A 21,296-nucleotide genomic window follows, 5' to 3' on the forward strand; every position below is an offset into this window, starting at 1 on the left:
GAGGGATTCAGAAACTCCGTCTAAGAAACCCCAACAACTGCTTTGGCAAACCAACCACACCTTTCAGACCGTGGTGAGATTCTGTGGAAGAATACCTCGGCTTCTGCCCCAACACCGACAACGTGCAACGTATCGCCTGGGTGGGAACACTGATGGCCCACAAAGCGCGTGTCTGGCATCAAGCAGGAAAACGCGTCCTACGCGGACTGGACAATTGGCAAGCTTACCAGGAAGCTATCCAAGAAGGATATCGAGACTCGAGGGGAGGCGCAGATGCTCACAGCAAGATGTGGGCCTTGAGGTATAAGAACGACATCAAGTCATACCTCACAACCTTCCGAGCCCTGAACCTACTGGCGACTGCCACTGGGGAGCCGCTCCAACACATGGTGGACCAAGCGATGCCGGCGCAAATCCTCACTGTGCAATTCTCGCACAATCCAGGACTGTTCAGGGAGGACAAACCCTTCTTGCACGCCACCTACAAAGCCGGCAGACACGTGGAGATGTTGAGGGCGTTGTTGAAGTCGAAGGAGGGGACGAGTAGAGGCCCGGGGCACCGGGGCTTTGGCGGCGACCAGAAGGAACCTGGTGAGGGCCGTACTGGCCGAGGGAATGGAAGGGGAAAAGGGAAGGGTACCGGGAGCCACCAAGAATGTGGGGGATCCCAGGTTGACCAAACGGTCAAGGAGGCTTTGCGTGCCAGGAAGGACACCCCAGAGGAAAAGAGGACTTTTGAGTCAGGAAGAGAGGCATTGGCAGGCATTCCACAGTCGGAAATTGATGCGCACAAAGCTTCGGAGTGCGACTGCTGCAGATGTGGCAGAGACGGCCACAAAATGTACCAAAGCTACGCCAGGAAGACGGTTGCCGGCACGAACCTGACAAGCGGCAATCAGGTGTCGGCGTTGACGAAATGGAAACACCACAATGGTGACGGCGAATCCATGGTAGCGCTGGTCAAACACCAAAAGATAGCAGCAGTTGTGGTGGCCGACGTCCACATTAGCGAGTCTCCTCAGCTCTGGGAAGAAAGCTCAAGTGAGCCCGAGGATTATTGGTGGGCCCCAACACACCGCAGGTTGGGCAGCCACCAGTATATGTCAGCGGTATGAAGCGACCACGGCACCAGGAACCAACTAGTGCTAACAGGGATAAGCAAAGACAGACGGACCAACCTATTTCTACCAGTCCAATCAGGCTGGGCGCAGTTGAGTGCGAGCCCCCTACCCCCACACCAGACCACGACACATCATAGACATGCTACTTCTATGGTCCGAGGGTAAACAACACCTGATCTGTATGCTCCTAGACACAGGATGCACCATTCCGATCATCGATGGAGGTCTTGCAAAGAAGTTGGGACTTGTGACACACCGATAGGTGTCGGGAATCACGACGGTCGCAAGAGATGTGATGTAACGGCACGGTTGGGCAAGGCTCCAGGTAGCGGAGTCGGGCTGGGGACCGGGTTCTGGGTTCGGTAGAGGCAAGACGGGTTCAGGGGACAAGGTGAGGCAGGGCTCAGTGCAGACGGCAACTGAGAACACAGGCAGGGACAAGGACTACAGCGCAGATGGCAGCCGAGGCAAGGACAGAGGTAACAGTGATTGAATTAACAAGTTGTTGCGTGAAGAACTAAATACAGAGGGGCAACGGCCCGTTTATATAGAAAATCATCCACTTCTTCCCGCAATCTGACAATGACCGTGGGCGTGTGCCAGACCCTGAGAAATCCACCTTGCCAGTACCCCAGTTCCGTGACTCATAACCTGCGCAGCCGCACTACCCCTGCTTCCTGCACACAGCCCCAATCTCGTGCGACTCATTACTGCGCTATCCCTGCTCCCTGCACACAGCCCCAAATCCTCTGCGGCTCATCATCGCACTGCCGGTGCACTGCCTCTGCACTGCCCCCCAACTCTCCCGATCCTTGTGCCGACCCTCCCTTCGTCATTCCATCGCGAGCCGTGACAGTAGTCCCTCCTAAGGCTCGAGTTCCCACGAGAGCAAGTTCGACTGGTCCAGGCTGCATGGGGTATCGTCGATGGAAGTCGTCCACAGCTTGTACCTCGGTAAGGTTCTCCTCTGGTTCCCATGTTGGTGCCGCGTACGTGACACCCTGGTCGCAGTCGGCCCGACTTCAGGGTTCGGCTTCTTACCAACGGGAGTTCGGGAAAAATAGTTAGATAAGATCGGGAACAGGAGGGAACCTTTAGATTAGTCGTAGCTAGTCAGAGACGAGATAGGAAGGAAGGAAGCAAACGGGACCAGAGTCTGGGTGGGATCGGAGGCGCAGCGATACGCACGAAAAGTCCGATACAGTCATCCTTGACTTGAGGCAGGCGAATCGCGGAACAAGCGCAGAGAAAACTCTGATCGGAGAAAAACCACTATGACGAGTGTTGCCCCTCTTCTCGCGTCTTAAGCAAATAAGAGCCGTGCCGAAAGGCGCAGCCGTTGCCCAGCGAAAAGATAGCTGAAACCGGACTATGCTCGGGTAAGGATTGGTGCGCCATACCTGCCTAGTTTGTATAAACTATCCTGAAGGCTTACGACGACTCTGATAACATGGCAGAAAAAGTCTCCGCACCAAAGTGCAGAGATTTCAAGCCAGGGTTCCATCCGGCAACAAGCTGCGGCAACGGCCGGCACGTGACTCGACCAAATCATCCAACTAAATAGACTTCCGACGACACGGCGAAAGATTCATCATCAGAATCAGCAACCAGAAAACCATCGACACTACCCCTTAAGATTATTCCGCTTGTGAAAGAAAGAATACTATCTATCTTCATTCTTATCCTATTCTATCAATCGACTCCGACGACCGAAATCGTTCCAGTCTCACACTCGCGGTGTAACGGCACGGTTGGGCAAGGCTCCAGGTAGCGAAGTCGGGCTGGGGATCGGGTTCTGGGTTTGGTAGAGGCAAGACGGGTTCAGGGGACAAGGTGAGGCAGGGCTCAGTGCAGACGGCAACTGAGAACAGAGGCAGGGACAAGGACTACGGCGCAGACGGCAGCTGAGGCAAGGACAGAGGTAACAGTGATTGAATTAACAAGTTGTTGCGTGAAGAACTAAATACAGAGGGGCACCGGCCCGTTTATATAGAAAATCCTCCACTTCTTCCCGCAACCTGACAATGACCGTGGGCGTGTGCCAGACCCTGAGCAATCCACCTTGCCAGTACCCCACTTCCGTGACTCATACCCTGCGCAGCCGCACTACCCCTGCTTCCTGCACACAGCCCCAATCTCCTGCGACTCATTACTGCGCTATCCCTGCTCCCTGCACACAGCCCCAAATCCTCTGCGGCTCATCCTTGCACTGCCGGTGCACTGCCTCTGCACTGCCCCCCAACTCTCCCGATCCTTGTGCCAACCCTCCCTTCGTCATTCTATCGCGAGCCGTGACACGCGGGTTCCGTCGAACATGGCTGGCTCTGGGACACGCTCAGCGCGGCTTTGAGGTTGGGTTTCGACGGTTGCGAGGCGGTTGGCGATGCGGCGGGCGTCAGGAAGTTGTTCTTCGAGGTCGTCCAATCGCCAGGTCGGTACGGCTATTGGGGACAGGGTGATTGCGCGGGCGAGGATTTCAGGTTGCGGGAAGAAGTGGAGGATTTTCTATATAAACGGGCCGTTGCCCCTCTGTGTGACGGGGGCTCCTCCTGAGCGGCCGACAGGTATCCTCACTAAACTGAGAGTAGATTTTTGTGCTAACTGAAGATATCCCGAGTAACTTATTTACTCAGACACTTAGAAGAATCTTAAGGTCTTCGCTATCGAGGTAGAGATGGTTGCTATTGTGCTCTAGAATTATTGCGGGCGAGCGACCGTATTCTTTATACAATCCTTTCTCGTCTCGACAACTTAATTCTATCACCTACAAACAGCTGAGAGCACCGCGCGACGACACGACACGTTTCGCGAAGAATCCCGGCTGTCGCACGATACTTTCTTATCGCCGATCCGGTAACTCCGGAAAGTGTTGACGTCACTGGGATTTGGGCCTGTAACCTTCTGCAGGTTACGCGGACCAACTTCCTAATGAAGACTCACTAACCGCTATACTATGACAGACTTATTGATGTCTGACTTAATTTCTATGCTATGTATGTGGGTGGGTGGTTACGCGTACTCTAGGCGTTTGCACCCACACCACCACTTAATTGTTTGTAAGGTTCTGCACTTGTTATCTAGCTACAGCGACATACGTGCGCGGCCAACCCTCGCACCACTTGGTGCGGGGTCCCTTCGGGATCCTCTGGCTGCTCGGCGTCCCGAGTGGCCTTGATCCGTAGCGCGTAGTCTCATAATGCACAGGTTATCCGTGTTGCTGATTCGGCTGCAGCCGACTCTCAGTACAGGGAAACATGTTTCATTATCTACCTAGTAAACCTGCCCTTACTAACTATCTGACACATCCGTGACACTCTGTATTTAATTCTTCACGCAACAACTTCTTAATTCAATCACTGTTACCTCTGTTCTTGCCTCGGCTGCCATCTGCGCCGTGGTCCTTGTCCCTGCCTCTGTTCTGAGTTGCCGTCTGCACTGAGCCGTGTCTTACCTCGTTCTCTGAACCCGTCTTGCCTCTGCCGAACCTAGCACCCGATCTCCTGCTCCGCTAAGCTACCTGGAGCCTTGCCTGACCGTGCCGTTACAATCTGGAGCCTTGCTCGACCGTGCCGTTACAGATACGGGCAAGATGGCTTGAGGTAGTGCATCATGGAACTCCGTAGAAAGAAACACCAATCATGGAACCTGTTATGCCGCGCGATTACCAATATATCAACAAATGTCAGCCTGTAGAACCGTGCCAGTTCTCGGTCCCAACATGAAGATATGCACTGGACACTCTAAGCTACACTTGGGTAGGAAGTGGTAAGCACTTCTTGCCAAGTCGGAAACGGCTATCCCTGTAATAGCTTACGGCAACTCTACCACCTAGACTTCGGGGGTGACTCTTTGCGGCGCTTATGCCAGAGCATGACTCCAAGGGCGTTTGCAACGGAGTTCTCCGCGATAGAGTTTTCCAATCACGTGCTTAGGTGCACGGGTAGACTATATAGTCACTTGACTATCGCCATGGAAATCCAAACACCAGCACAACCCGAAAACACAGAACACTACGGACAATACCCCTTAAGATTATTTTACTGTGAATTGTCGAAATGCCTGACTTTTCTCCTATACTCGATATGTATTGAAAACTCTGACGTTCCGAAAGCGTTCTTGTCTCACAATAACTCATTTCTGCGCTACCCCTGCTCTCTGCATACAGCCTCACTCTGCTGTGACTCACCCTAGCTGTGAGGCTGGAACGATTTCGGTTGTCGGAGTCGATTGATAGAATAGGCTTAGAATGAAAATAGATAGTATTCTTTTCACAAGCGGAATAATCTTAAGGGGTAGTGTCGATGGTTTTCTGGTTGCTGATTCTGATGATGAATCTTTCGCCGTGTCGTCGGAAGTCTATATAGTTGGGTGATTTGGCCGGGTCACGTGCCAGCCGTTGCCGTAGCTTGTTGCCGGATGGAACCCTGGCGTGAGATCTGTGCACTTGGTGCGGAGATTTCCTCCGCCATGTCATCAGAGTCGTCGTAAGCCTTCAGGATAGTTTATACAAACTAGGCAGGTATGGCGCACCAATCCTTACCCGAGCATAATCTGGTTTCAGCTATGTCTTCGCTGGGCAACGGCTGCGCCTTTCGGCATGGCTCTTATTTGCTTAAGACGCGAGAAGAGGGGCAACACTCGTCATAGTGGTTTGTCTCCGATCAGAGTTTTCTCTGCGCTTGTTTTGCGATTCGTCTGCCTCAAGTCAAGGATGACTGTATCGGACTTTTCGTGCGTATCGCTGCGCCTCCGATCCCACCTAGACTCTGGTTCCGTTTGCTTCCTTCCTTCCTATCTCGTCTCTGACTAGCTACGACTAATCTAAAAGGTTCCCTCCTGTTCCCCGATCTATCTAACTATTTTCCTGAACTCCCGTTGGTAAGAAGCCGGACCCTGAAGTCGGGCCGACTGCGACCAGGGTGTCACACTAGCACTGCCAGCGCACCGCCTCCCTACTCTTCCAATCCTTGCGCCGGCCCTTCATCCGTCATTCCGTTGCAAGCCCTGACACCTGCACTGCCCACGCAGTATCTTTGTTTCCTGCACACAGCCTCAATCCTCTGCCACCCAGCCCTGCACTACCGGCACACTGCCTTTCAACTCTTCAGATCCTTGCGCTGGACCTTCCTTCGTCATTTTGTCCTGAGCCGTGACAGTTACCTTGGTCCTTGCCTCAGTTGCTATTTTCACCGTAGTCCTTGTCCCGTCCTGCTTTCTCAGTCACCGTCTGCACTGAGCTTCCTCTTGCCTTTTCGCCACCACACCGACTCTCGTGCCAACCATCCCCTTGGGTTTTCTACTTGGAGCCTTGCCCAACTGGACAGTTGCATTCAAGAAACAAAGGAGATATCTCAAGTTTATCTCTCTTGCAGTATCCTGCATCCCAAAATGCTTGGCAATCGTTCATGCATACTAGTTTCATACAACTGTAGCGTATGAATGCTACTACTACCTAAATTATAGAGCTGAAAAACCCTTTGGATTAACTTCAACGACGGTTGATTGTGGTTGGTGAGTGGAAAATCAATGAATTGATTACCCATAAAATGAATACCCCATCAACAGTAACTTCAATAGAATGTTGGAGCCTGCAGTTCATTTGCACCATAACTCTCCTGTCACAGTTCAGAAATTCTAGCCTTAAGTGGCTACTGGGATGATGGCCTTCAGCCATTAAAATAACTTGTTGGTCGAGTGGTATAGTACTTTCCCAGTGTAATTTATTACATCCCCTTTGGGTTGCCAAAACTTCAAAAATGTGGAGGAGCAGGGAATCGAACCCTGGACCGCCTCTATGCTAAAGAGGAATTATACCACTAAACCACACCCCCAACTATGAGGACTGTGCACCCAGTGCTTCTTGAGTCATTCGAATGTAGTTCTGTTCATCTTCCATGCATTTGGTGTGATTTACAATTGGATTTAAAAAGGATCCGTAACAAGGATCTGTATGAAGAATGCACAGCATAGGGTAACCGGCCATTACAAGCATGCCAGACAGTGCTAAAGCACTTTCCGACCTCCGCCCAGTGGTAGAAATATCACAATACTTCAAAAACCACAGTATGATAGACATTAAAACTTTGAGCTAGCAAAGAGAATACATTTAAAAACCTTTGCTTTGAATATAAAAAAAATCCGGCACCCAATAACCCATACTGATCTGGGCTAGACTAACTACCTCAAATCTCACTGCTACCACCCCCACCTGCTTTCAACTGTGAAGAGTCTTTCTCAAAGTGCTGTCAGGCAGTTGGAAATACGGGTTAGCAGGTGTATCTAGCCAAGGGATTACTTGCAGAGAATCTTCTGTGGTATCCTCTTCATGGTCTTCCCACTCGCTCAAGTGATTGTCGAGCACAACCACTCAATTTTGACGCGAGGCTGAACTTGCTGCCGGACTGTTAAAACAAGTCCCAAGATGTGGTTAGAAGTGTAACAAGGTAAAGAGAAGAGGTACTTTACCTACGGAGTACATATTGCAACCATCTGGTACGTGTCTGGGGTAGTTTTCCAAAGTGAATCTGCTTGATAGGTTTGACGATGTGACACCCCGATAGGTATCGGAGGTCACGACGGTTGCAAGAGATGTGATTAGATAGTTCGGGTGATTAGAATAGAGTTGCGAGCCGAAAGGATAGTTAGAAGCGATCAAGGACAAGATAGGAAGGAGGGAGCAAACGGATTCCAGAGTCTAGACAGTGATCGGAGATGCGGGTGATCGGGATAACAGTCCAGAGGACTCTGAGATCTCCGTTCATGGGGCCCCGCAGTAGGAACTCCGATCCAGGGAAAAACTGTTATGACGAGAGAATCGAACATCGACCGATGGGGGCAGACAACTTCGAGCGAAGAACTCTGCCGGCGCATGAGGGAGATAATTGCTCGGAAACTCCGATCCATCTTGGGCACGTGGTGTTTACCACCTGCCTAGTCGAGAAGACTATCCGAAGAGAGCTGACGACGACTCAGGCTAGGCCGCGGAACTCCGATGCAAAGGAAGCAACGGAGCTACGTTAGGCCGCACTCTAGAGAAATCACGTGCTGAGGATCGGAACGACTATAAGTCGAACCGAGCGAGCAACCGAACCAAACAACCATCATCGCATCGAACAAACCATCGAACAAACACCCTTAAGATTATTCCGTTGTGAATTATCGAAATCCCTGACTTTTATTCTATACTCGATATTACCATAGACTCCGACGACACAAACTCGTTCCAGTCTCACACTATAATCTTAAGGTTACAGTCACCGATTTCTATCAAAATGTCCTCCTCAAACCTCGACATGCTCCGCCTCGAACTTCCTCAGACCCTGAGCAATCCGCTCGTTAGCATCCCGCAAGCATCCGAAACCGTCGAAGTACGAAACCCGGCAGCCTGGCTCAGGCTGAAGAACCACCAATATCAAACGGCACAAAGAGACCTGCGCCAACTTTACCAAGCATGCGATCAGAAGTTCAACGAAGAGGACTCCCGAATGCAGGAAATCAGAAGGAACTACGAACAACTCTGCGATGGGGTCAAGTATGTGTACAACATCTACGCTCACAATGCCGAAATGAATACAGAATGGCTTCGAACCGAGCTGTCAACGGTAGCGAACGCGACGCACGCCCTGAGCAGCGACGTATGTGTAACGGCACGGTCGGGCAAGGCTCCAGGTAGCGAAGTCGGGCTGGGGATCGGGTTCTGGGTTCGGTAGAGGCGAGACGGGTTCGGGGAACAAGGTGAGGCAGGGCTCAGTGCAGACGGCAACTGAGAACAGAGGCAGGGACAAGGACTACGGCGCAGACGGCAGCCGAGGCAAGGACAGAGGTAACAGTGGTTGAATTAACAAGTTGTTGCGTGAAGAACTAAATACAGAGGGGCAACGGCCCGTTTATATAGAAAATCCTCCACTTCTTCCCGCAACCTGACAATGACCGTGGGCGCGTGCCAGACCCTGAGAAATCCACCTTGCCAGTACCCCACTTCCGTGACTCATACCCTGCGCAGCCGCACTACCCCTGCTTCCTGCACACAGCCCCAATCTCCTGCGACTCATTGCTGCGCTATCCCTGCTCCCTGCACACAGCCCCAAATCCTCTGCCACTCATCCTTGCACTGCCGGTGCACTGCCTCTGCACTGCCCCCCAACTCTCCCGATCCCTATGCCGACCCTCCCTTTGTCATTTCATCGCGAGCCGTGACAGTATGGGCAGTCATTCGAGAACGTAACCAGAAAGACGAAGACAACCGCGAGCTGCAAAGCGTCGCAAACGCTCGGCTACAAGACGCCATCGTGTTCCTCGAAACCGCGCAAGTCGAACAACGCAGGGAGCAAGCGGTGTACAACCGCAACGTGGAAATTTGGACAGGGAAACAGGAAGAGAAGGCAGAATACCTCTACAAGGAGCAACAGCGAATTAAGGAAAAAATCGCTCGAGCAGAGAAAAAATTGAAGGCTGTAGAGGTAAGGACAGGAAAGGCGAAGGAAAAGGCCCCAGAGTGGGTAAACACCACACCAAGAGGAGGATCGCGGGCAGAAAGGTCAGCAACAAGGGCAACTCCGGCAGGTGCAGGAATGTCCCCTCCTCCTCCACCCCCAAGACGTCCGGTAACTAACCTTGGAGGTGATCCCTCGGATGAGGAACCATCGGATGATGACGATTTCATCCCCTTGCCGTGTCGTTCGCCGCCCCGTCACCGACACGCTCCGCTACCAAGAGAAGACGACGAAGACGAAGAGAGTCGCTTCGCTCGGATCATCGCTGCTGCCGTCTCCGCATCGAACCCGAGGGCCATCAAGCTTAAAATGAAAGAGCCCAAGCCGTTCGATGGCAAGCAAAGGACAGCCTTCCGTCCATGGTGGGACTCAGTTGAAGAATATCTTGAGTTCCACCCAGAGACAAACGAGCAGCAGAAGATAGCGTGGGTGGGATCCTGACTGGAAGGAACAGCGGCAGAATGGCATCAGGCCCGTCGAAAAAGCCTGAGGCAGCTACACTTGGAAGATACCTGGCAGGCGTACCAAGAGGCACTCAAGGAGGCGTACCGCGACACACAGGAAGGAGCGAACGCATTAAGAAGGATGTGGGCCCTCGAATACAAAGGAGACATTCAGGCTTACATGACCTCCTTCCGATCGCTCAACATGATCGCTCGCGCCACCGGCGAACCACTACAAGACATAGTCAACCAGGCCATGACCACCGACATCGTCGACATGTGCTTCAACCAGCACACCGAACCCTACGAAGACGATGAAGACTTCCTGGAAACGGTGCTCAGGGCTGGCAACCATGTGGAACGACGGGACGCGCTGAAGAAGGCAAGGGCAATGAGGAAAGGGGGATCGGGTAGCCAGGGTTCCGGCGACGACCGGAAGGGACCTGGCAACGGCCGGCAGGGCCAAGGAAAGGGCAGAGACCCCGGGGGCCGCAAGGAAAGCGGGGAGTCCCCGGAGGGCCGAAAGGCCAAGGAAGCAACAGGAGTCAGGAAGGGAAGGACAAGGGAAGGGGACATCTACGTAGGAGCAAAGGAGGCTCTGGTAGGGGTTCCTCAGAAGGAGATCGATGCCCACAAAGCATCCAAATGCGACTGTTGGCGTTGCGGACGAGATGGCCACCGAACCTTCCAATGCTACGCCAGAAAAACAGTCGCGGGTACCGAACTCCCCGAGAGTCCAAAGGTGTCATCCGTGACAAAGAGAAAGCGTGACACCCAAGATGCCGAACCCACTCGACCAAGGTCCAAGCAACACAAAGCTGCGGCGGTTGTGGTGGAGGATGAAGCAATGACGGAGGCGCCTCCATTCTGGGAAAGGAATGAGAGCGAGCCGGAGGATTTTTGAGCGGCCCCAGCACTCCGCAGACTGGACGGCAAGGTGTATATATTTGCGGAACGAAGAGACCACGGCCTCAGGATATCGACAGCGAATCCAGAGATAAGCGAAGACGAACGGATCAACCTATTTCTACGAGTCCAACCGCGCCGAGCGCCTCAGGGTGTGAGCCCCCAAAACCTGTCAGCGGACCACGACCAATCATAGAAATGATGCTCCTCTGGTCTGAGCACAAGCGACGACGGATCCGAGTACTCCTCGACACAGGATGTGCCATTCCGATCATCAAACGAAACCTTGCACGAGAACTTGGGTTGCCCCTCATTCAACGACCTAAGCCGGTGGAAATCAAGGACTTCCACGTAACCATAGTGGAAGGAGCTGGGGAATATTATACAATGCCGATGCTCCTCCAACACCGGAGACACTACACCAACGAAACCTTCGAAGTGGCTCCCTTGGACGACTGCGATGCCTACCTCCCGTATTGGTGGATGGCTAAGCATGAACCGACAGGGTTGTGGGAGAATGAAGCACAGAAAATTCGCTTCACCAGCACACGATGCAAGGAACAATGCACCTTGCAACAAGCAACCAGCTTTCCGATGGAAGTTGACACGTCTGTCGTTCACAATTCGGAGGCTCGCATTATCGGATACGTCTCAGCTGGCCCGGAATCAGATCCACCCATCAATCTGCTTCCGGAGAAGTTCAGACGATATGCCAACATCATGAGCAACGAAGCAGCCGATAAGCTTCCCGACCACAAGTCCTACGACCACGCAATCGATCTCAAGGAAGGAGAGACTCCTCCATGGGGTCCTATCTATACGCTGTCAGAGAAAGAACTTGAGGCCCTCAGGGAGTGGCTCAAGGAGATGCTCCAGACAGGCAAGATTCGAAGATCCAAATCACCAGCCGGGGCGCCGATATTATTTGTACCAAAGGTGCACGGCAGGGGTCTCCGATTGTGTGTCGACTATCGCGGTATCAACAAGATTACCGTAGCCAATCGCTACCCACTCCCGATCATGGTAGAGTTGCAAGACCGAGTCAGGGGTGCGAAAGTCTTCACCAAGATTGATCTGAAGAATGGCTATCACCTTATCCGCATCAAGGAAGGTGACGAGTGGAAGACGGCTTTCCGCTGTCGATACGGACTATTTGAGTTTTTGGTCATGCCGTTTGGGCTGACCAACGCTCCAGCGACGTTTCAGGACATGATTAACCACATATTTCGGGATATGTTGGACCTGGGACTGGTCGCGTACATCGATGACCTCCTCATCTATGCTAAGACGCACGAGGAGCATGACAAGATAGTCATCGAAGTACTAAAGAGGTTGGAAGAAAATAAGTTGGCAATCTCACCAGAGAAGTGTGTCTGGTCGACAGGGAGAGTCGAGTTCCTAGGATACGTGATATCCCAAGATGATATTGAGATGGCTAAGGACAAGGTGGAATCTGTGCTCTCGTGGGAGGCGCCGCGGTCCCTGAAGGAAGTACAAGCCTTTCTTGGGTTCGCCAATTTTTACAGGCGCTTCATCAAGGATTTCTCAAAGATCACGAGACCCTTGACCGAGAGCACAAAAGAAAAAGGGAAAGATTGGTGTGAGACTGGAACGATTTCGGTCGTCGGAGTCGATTGATAGAATAGGATAAGAATGAAGATAGATAGTATTCTTTCTTTCACAAGCGGAATAATCTTAAGGGGTAGTGTCGATGGTTTTCTGGTTGCTGATTCCGATGATGAATCTTTCACCGTGTCGTCGGAAGTCTATATAGTTGGGTGATTTGATCGAGTCACGTGCCAGCTGTTGCCGTAGCTTGTTGCCGGATGGAACCCTGGCGTGAAATCTCTGCACTTGGTGCGGAGACTTTCTCCACCATGTCATCAGAGTCGTCGTAAGCCTTCAGGATAGTTTATACAAACTAGGCAGGTATGGCGCACCAATCCTTACCCGAGCATAGTCCGGTTTCAGCTATCTCCTCGCTGGGCAACGGCTGCGCCTTTCGGCACGGCTCTTATTTGCTTAAGACGCGAGAAGAGGGGCAACACTCGTCATAGTGGTTTTTCTCCGATCAGAGTTTTCTCTGCGCTTGTTCCGCGATTCGCCTGCCTCAAGTCAAGGATGACTGTATCGGACTTTTCGTGCGTATCGCTGCGCCTCCGATCCCACCTAGACTCTGGTTCCGTTTGCTTCCTTCCTTACTATCTCGTCTCTGACTAGCTACGACTAATCTAAAAGGTTCCCTCTTGTTCCCCGATCTATCTAACTATTTTCCTGAACTCCCGTTGGTAAGCAGCCGGACTCTGAAGTCGGGCCGACTGCGACCAGGGTGTCACAATTGGAGATGGACAGGGGAGATGGAACTGGCCTTCGAGGAGCTGAAGTCTAGGTTCACCACAGCACCGATTCTCGGGCACTTCAACCCAGAATTACCTGTCGTGGTGGAATCCGACGCTTCGGACTTCGCCTTGGGCGCGGTCCTGTCTCAAAGGGCAGAGGATGGGAAGTTACACCCAGTTGCGTTCCACTCAAGAAAGTTTACCCCAGCCGAAATCAACTTTGAGATTCACGATAAGGAACTACTCGCGATAGTAGACTCTTTCAAACGCTGGCGGCAATACCTCGAGGGAGCAAAACACCAGATCCAGGTGTACAGCGACCACCAGAACCTTGAGTACTTCACAACCACGAAAGTACTCAATCGACGGCAGGCGAGATGGGCACAAGAACTCGCTGGCATCGAATTCAAAATCTACTACCGGCCCGGCAGCCAGAACGGCAAGCCTGACGCATTATCCAGGCGCCCGGAGTACCGCCCTGAAAAAGGGGGGGTGAAGATCAGCCGATTACGACGATCCTGCATAAATCACACTTTGCAGGCGATGATTCGAGAGTTTCATCAATCAGCACCGGAGGCGAAAGCACCGTGTTCCTGGTTTCGACAACTCGGCTACAATCAATCCCCGTGCCAAAGTGGAATGAAGAATTTCTGGGTTGGGTCAGGAAGGCAGGAAAGGAAGATGCTGGGTATCAGGAAGCTCTGAGTAGCATCAAGGACACGAACGAGGACGCGGCTCAGAAGGACACTGAGTCGGAGGGCCGAAAGGCCTGGGAACTGGCCGCCGAGAGTAGGGACTCCGGCAGGATGGGTCGAAAGGCCAGGATTTTGAGGATGGAAGAGGGGTGCCTGTATAGGAAAGAAAGGCTATGGGTACCAGACGACAAGGAACTCGTCAGACACATCCTCAAGTCGAAACACGATACGAAAGTCGCGGGGCATATGGGCCAGGACAAGACTATCGAACTTATCCGACGCAATTTCTGGTGGCCGAAGATGGACGAGCAGATTATAGACTTCGTCCGGAGTTGCGCGCAGTGTCAGAAGGACAAAGCAACAAGGCACCAGCCGTATGGACTACTCAATCCCCTCTTGTTACCATACACCCCATGGCAATCAATAGCCATGGACTTCATCACCGACCTACCGGAATCCAACGGATGCGACCAGCTATGGGTGGTCGTCGACCGCTTCACCAAGATGGCGCATTTCATCCCCCTACCTAAGGATGGAAAGATAGCCGAGGATCTCGCGAAGATTTTTGCCCGCGAGATATGGCGCTTTCACGGATTACCAGCAGACATAGTGCCGGACGGAGACTCACGGTTTACCTCGGGTACATGGAAAGAATTCATCCGGCTGCTAGGCATTAAGCCCCGGATGTCAACAGCGTTCCACCCACAGACGGATGGACAAACCGAACGCCTCAACCAGACGATCGAAGCATACCTCCGCTCCTTCGTCAACTACGAGCAGAACGATTGGGTGAATCTCCTACCGATGGCTGAGTTTGCCTACAACAACTCGGTTACATCGGCAACTGGCATGTCGCCCTTCTACGCGAATTTCGGATACCACCCGTCGGCGACAAACCCTGCTGCGGCAAATTCTCTCAACCCCGCCAGCAAGGTCTACGCTCACTGGATGCATACAGTCCACGAGGAAAACATCAAGACCCTCGAACGAACGCGCGAACGAATGCGCAAGTATGCAGATCAACATCGTCAGGAGGCACCGGCTTATCAAGTAGGAGACTTGGTAATGCTCAATGGGCGGAACATTCAAACCCGCCGACCCTCGCGGAAGTTGGACCACAAGAACCATGGTCCCTTCCAAATCGAGAAGATCGTATCGCCGCTCGCTGTCAAGCTCACTCTGCCAAGGAAGTGGAAGATTCATAATGTCTTTCACGTCTCGCTCTTTGAACCATTCCGAGCCGGCACCCGAGCACCACCGGATCCCTCTCAAATCTTACGAGAGGCCGATGATGTGGAAGGCAACGAAGAATACGATGTCGATGAGGTTATGGGCAGCTCGAAGAAAGGTCGACGAGTGCTCTACCTCGTGAAATGGCTCAACTATCCCGAACGACGGGACTGGACGAACGAGCCATTCGACAACTTCTCAGTAGGCGGTCGGGAAAAGCTACGCAAGTTTCATCGCAAAAATCCCGATGCGCCGAGGGACTACCGGCTCACAGATGAGTAAGAGTTTTTTCCCATGTGGTTTTCTCGAACTCGGGCAGGTAGTAGGATGAAGGGGTTGGAGGACTTCATCCACAGTTATCAAGTTAGGATAAAGGCGAGGACTTGGGTGCTTCGGGCCGAAGCCTCGTGGGAGGGGAGATGGTGTGACACCCCGATAGGTATCGAAGGTCACGACGGTTGCAAGAGATGTGATTAGATAGTTCGGGTGATTAGAATAGAGTTGCGAGCCAAAAGGATAGTTAGAAGCGATCAAGGACAAGATAGGAAGGAGGGAGCAAACGGATTCCAGAGTCTAGACAGTGATCGGAGATGCGGGTGATCGGGATAACAGTCCAGAGGACTCTGAGATCTCCGTTCATAGGGCCCCGCAGTAGGAACTCCGATCCAGGGAAAAACTGTTATGACGAGAGAATCGAACATCGACCGATGGGGGCAGACAACTTCGAGCGAAGAACTCTGCCGGCGCATGAGGGAGATAATTGCTCGGAAACTCCGATCCATCTTGGGCGAGTGGTGTTTACCACCTCCCTAGTCGAGAAGACTATCCGAAGAGAGCTGACGACGACTCAAGGCTAGGCCGCGGAACTCTAATGCAAAGGAAGCAACGGAGCTACGTTAGGCCGCACTCTAGAGAAATCACGTGCTGAGGATCGGAACGACTATAAGTCCAACCGAGCAAGCAACCGAACCAAACAACCATCATCGCATCGAACAAACCATCGAACAAACACCCTTAAGATTATTCCGTTGTGAATTATCGAAATCCCTGACTTGTATTCTATACTCGATATTACCATAGACTCCGACGACACAAACTCGTTCCAGTCTCACAGACGAAGATGTCAAGTTCAATCAGGACGCTCGTTGCTTAGTGCATGGTGTAGTGCATGGTGTAGTACTCCTTGCAACTTGTGCTGTCAAAGCAGATGCTTGTCCCTTCGTTGGTCCCGAACTTGAACAGTTGATGTTTTGCCATCCACCAATAGGAGAGGTAGGCATCACAATCGCCCAGTGGGGTGATTTCGAAAGTTTCGGTGGAGTAATGCTTCCGGTGCTGAAGAATCATTGGCATTGAGTATTATTCACCAGTGTCACGGCTCACAACGGAACGTTCGAGGAAGAGTCGGAACAGGGGTTGGAAGGCAGCGCAGGGCCTGCGCAGGCGGCTGCGCAGGCGGCAATGCAGGAATGAGTCGGAGGAATTGGGGCTGTGTGTTGGAGACAGGGGTAGCGCGGCAGCGCAGGCTGTGAGTCACTGGAGCGGGGGTAGCGGCGAGGAGGATTTCTCAGGGTCTGGCACACGCCCACGGTCATTGTCAGGTTGCGGGAAGAAGTGGAGGATTTCCTATATAAACGGGCCGGCGCCCCTCTGTAATTAGTTCTTCACGCAACAACTTGTTAATTCAACCACTGTTACCTCTGTCCTTGCCTCGGCTGCCGTCTGCGCCATAGTCCTTGTCCCTGCCTCTGTTCTCAGTTGCCGTCTGCACTGAGCCCTGCCTCACCTTGTCCCCTGAACCCGTCTTGCCTCTGCCGAACCTAGAACCCGATTCCGAGCCCGACTTCGCTACCTGGAGCCTTGCCCGACCGTGCCGTTACAGTGGATTTCTCAGGGTCTGGCACACGCTCACAGTCATTGTTAGGTTGCGGGAAGAAGTGGAGGATTTTCTATATAAACGGGCCGTCACCCCTGTGTACTTAGTTCTTCACGCAACAACTTATGAATCCAACAACTGTCACCTCTGTCCTTGCTTCGGCTGCCGTCTGCACCGTAGTTCCTGTTCCCGCCCATGCCCCTGAGTTGCTGTCTGCACTGAGTCCTGTCTTGCCTCGTCTTTCCGTCTTGCCTCGCCCTTGCCCAACCCAGTTCCTGTCCATCTGTCCACCTGTCTTCTCTACCTGGAGCCCAGCCCAACCGTGCCATTACACCTGGAGAAGATCCAATTTGGGACTGACTCCCCAATCGTCTAGCTGCATACACTAGTCCGGAAGAGCTTTTTCCATAGCAAAGCTAAGCACCGCTCTTTCGGCCAGAGCATTGTGGATATCCACCTATGCCGAAGTGTCTTTTGTTCTCCTTCTTCTGTTTAACTTGTTTGGAAAGTTTATCAAGTGCTATGATGTGGTAGTATGATGTGGTAGTATGAGTGTCAAGGAACTTTTACTGGTTTACTGGAATAGGCAGGGTCAAGTACGGGCTTAGTTGAAGCTAAACAGTGTCCGGGTTCTTTATAATGGCAGGTTACCCTATGCTATATAGTTCCCTTCAAGAATAGTAGGCAAATAGAGCTAGACGCAAATAAATTGCTTAATAAAAGCTAAGTTGTTCCTGCTCTCACAGTTGGGGGTGTGGTTTAGTGGTATAATTCCTCTTTAGCATAGAGGCGGTCCAGGGTTCGATTCCCTGCTCCTCCAGTATTTTGGAGTTTTGGCATCCCAATCGGAAGTTATTGCGCACATTCGTTTAGTTTTGCTACATAGGGGTCTTTTCGGTTGGCTTTCGCTTTTGCTTCTCTCATGCATGCGTCATCCATGTGCATACATAACCCTGCGTTAGAAGGGAGGCCGTGATGCGGGCCTTGGCCCGCACTCAAGCGCTGCAACAAGCATATCATAGCTGAGCTTGGTTGTTGAATCCTTGGTGGATCTGCAGGTGAAACTTCAGCCCCAGCCACAGCGATCGTGGCTGGTAATGTGGTTCGAGTGTTGTCTCGTGGAGCGGGCGTACCTCCGCTATCACTACCGCTAACCATATACGGTCAAGCTTGTCACCCATTGTGTTCTCGAATACTGCGATGAATTCATAATGCTCGGAGCGCCGCCGAACCCAGCGGGCCTCGTACGTAGTTGACAACGCACTGACGGGTTATAGGAATATATAGTCGTTCCGAAATCTACAAGTGATAAGTCTCGCCCGTGGAGCCACTTTTCGACAGACAGCTTTCAGGACCGAAACCACCTGCCAATACCTAGTATCGTACATACCTACTCGTCGGTCCGCCATTGCTCCTCCTCCAGCCAACCGATCAACCAAATCATCACCACGCCGGAAGATACCATGTCAGAACACCGGTCCAGCACGCCAGGTAGGTGGCTCACAGTCCCCACCGCCTCCGCCGTCCTACATACCTACATAGGCACGCAATACTAACAAACCTAGCCTCCCCTACCGACCTGGTGCAGATTTTCCTGTCGGCGTGCACGTTGCTGGTCGCGATCGTGGGTGTGACACTGGAGTATGCGCGGCGGCGTCGCCGCCGCCGCCAATTGCTCGCTCATAATCCCACCACCAACAGCAATCTGGAGAGCTCGGTAGCGGTGGTAGAGGCACTCGCGGAATACGGAGATGTCACTGGCGGTGGCACTTCGACGTCTGCAGCCGCGGGCGAGGGCGAGGGCGAGGTCGCCCGGTACATCCATAGAGTACTGGCGCTCTGCGTGCTTCTTTGGCGACTTGCCCTGGCGCTGGCGATGCGGATCGCGACTGGGTGCGGATTGGGCGTTGATGGCTGGGGTGGTAGACGGGCGGTATGCATACTTTCGTGGTTTGGCTACGGCACATAGGTGCATTGGGGTACATTGGTTGGGCTAGGTTATCGGTTATTGGTTATTGGTTGCGGAGTTGGATTTGGGGTTGGAGTTAGATTTCTCATTCGATCTCTTCGGTTTTTGTTTTGTTTTATTTTCTGTTTTGTTTCGACTAAGGCTTAAGCTTGCCGAGCACCGACGGCTGCGGGCATGAGCGAGCTTCGCCTTGCAGACCGATCGAATGGTTTTGGCTTGAATATGTACGGTTTCGGTGTTGAGTTTCTATATCCTTCGTCTTTTGGTTCTTTGGTTTTTGTTCTGTCGGTTTACATATGGATGGTTGGAATACAGGCGCGACTGGCTAGTCGGTTCAAGGCCCCGGCGTTAGACCAGTAGTACTCATACTCATCCTGAATCCCAAGCTCCCCCCACATATCATTTATTTCCGGGAGAACTCCCAGGAACTTTTTGACCGCTTCATATCTCGTGGCGTAGGTGGCAGGCGGTGGGACGGGGGGTGCCGTACCAGCTGTGCCTGAGGGGAGGGCGATCCGGTCGAGCTGCTAAAGTCACGTAGCTACATCCAAGCCCCTTGCGAAGCTCAAGCTTGAATGTAACGGAAATGGCAGTCAATGCTCAAATATTTCCGGTCGCAAAAAAATGCTAAGCGGTGTAATGTACGAGTGCGATTTCATGAGCATCACTTACCAGGCGAAAGCCGCGAATGCCGAAAAGAAATAAAGCTACCTGACCTGTCTTTACCATTAGCCCGCAGGTCAGCATAGAATGAAAGTTTCTGATAGATTCCATCGTGTCTAAAAAATTGCTAGAGAGCGACGAGCCGAGTGATATTCCATACTGGTGTGCTACCGAGTGCTGTTTGATGTGGGAGCCGATGCCGTAAGCGTAGGAGTTAACTTGGTGTTACTAATTTTGAGGCGACACGTTCCCCGCTTTTATCGATGTTCATCACGTGAAAAGCTTGGGAGTCGAGTTGGATACAGTTGTCCCTCCAGACTGCTTAGAAGATGAGCAACCTAGAGCCGTAGAGAAATATGTACATTCTACTAACCGGACCCGCCTGCAGCCGGAATAAGTGATGCGTCAAGGTTAGTGAGGTCGAAGAACGTAGGATGAAAATCAGATCGGTATGCGAAATTCACTACCTACAATCAACCGAATAATTGTCGATTGAAGACCACGTAACCATAAGATATCTTCATAATAGTACCCGTATGGCTCTACCTTCTAGCTTGTTTCACGATGGTAACGCACCCAAGTTTTCCACGTGCATAAAAGGAAGCCGCTGCATGCTGCATGAAATATCAATCAACCTCGAACGGTGTGGAGTTCGCTTTTTCTTCGCCAGGTAGGTCGCGGCCTGATCGGATTTATACAGGCGGGGGGCCGAACCCTCAACCTCTCCGGTTTCCAGCACTTCGGGTCCCCACTCCCGGGCCCCGGCCGATGAAGGCCTCGAAAGAAACACCGTAACAACCGGGACCAAGCGCCTAGGAAGGCAATTAATCCAATTTCGATATAGAGTACTCCGGCGATTGAGGACACGGCATCCTGGCATTCGCTTACGGAATCTGCTCAGACATCTACTCCATGGCGGCGACAATAAATTCTATGGCTGAGCCACATGCAGCCACGAATCTAATCTCAGATAACAACCTGCAGGGGGGGAATAGGGTGGGACAAACTTTCGGGCGGGGTGAGTATTGTTTTTTAGCCGAAGAGAAACGTTCTCAGTTCAGTACGGGGTTTTTTTTTTCATGTTGGAAGGATATTGAAGTCTTTTTGTACTGGTTGTTCGAAGTTTATCCAGCGGTGGTAGCGGTGGTGGTGGTATGGGTGGTGATGGTGGTGATGGTGATACCGCGCGAACCAAAAAGCTGGGTTGATGGTGGAGATGGCACTGTTTTACCGGATGGGACTTGGTTTCCGTGATATGTAAACCCTAACCAAGCTCCACCTCGTAAAACTCCTCTCCTCGCTCTCACCTACCGTCCTCTCGCAATTTTCGCTCTCTTTCGCTCTCCCTTTTTCTCTCTGTTTTTGTCTCGGTGGGCGCTCTGTTGCGGTGTACTGGGGCGACTAGGGGTGTGCAGTTACAAAGTGCTGTGTTGCAAAAACGCTGTGTTGAACATGTTTGGCTATTTGTCCACTTTCGACCGCCGTAATTTGCTTACTTTCGCCCGCCGTACGTATCGACTGTGCCGCCAGCTCCGGCCTTCGTCGTTCGTCGTTCCTCGTAT

General features: G+C 52.2%; 1 protein-coding gene and 2 non-coding genes across 3 annotated transcripts; 2 read left to right on the plus strand and 1 right to left on the minus strand.

Moving 5' to 3' along the window:
- Positions 1-6,880: 6,880 nt before the first annotated feature.
- BZA05DRAFT_t282 lies at positions 6,881-6,952 on the minus strand. The gene has a single exon. It is a non-coding gene; the product is annotated as a tRNA-Ala (tRNA).
- A 10,898-nt stretch (positions 6,953-17,850) lies between these two features.
- Positions 17,851-17,922, plus strand: BZA05DRAFT_t280. The gene has a single exon. It is a non-coding gene; the product is annotated as a tRNA-Ala (tRNA).
- Positions 17,923-18,361: 439 nt separating this feature from the next.
- On the plus strand, positions 18,362-19,299 carry BZA05DRAFT_477417 (uncharacterized protein). Its single transcript, XM_051488306.1, has 2 exons — positions 18,362-18,593; positions 18,668-19,299. The coding sequence occupies exons 1-2, from the start codon at positions 18,566-18,568 to the stop codon at positions 19,069-19,071; spliced, it is 432 nt and encodes a 143-aa protein (XP_051335238.1). The 5' UTR covers positions 18,362-18,565; the 3' UTR covers positions 19,072-19,299.
- Positions 19,300-21,296: the final 1,997 nt, after the last annotated feature.

Source organism: Tricharina praecox (genome assembly GCF_024521635.1).
Source record: "Tricharina praecox strain CBS 144465 chromosome Unknown BZA05scaffold_37, whole genome shotgun sequence".
In the NCBI taxonomy this organism is placed as follows: Eukaryota; Fungi; Ascomycota; class Pezizomycetes; order Pezizales; family Pyronemataceae; genus Tricharina; species Tricharina praecox.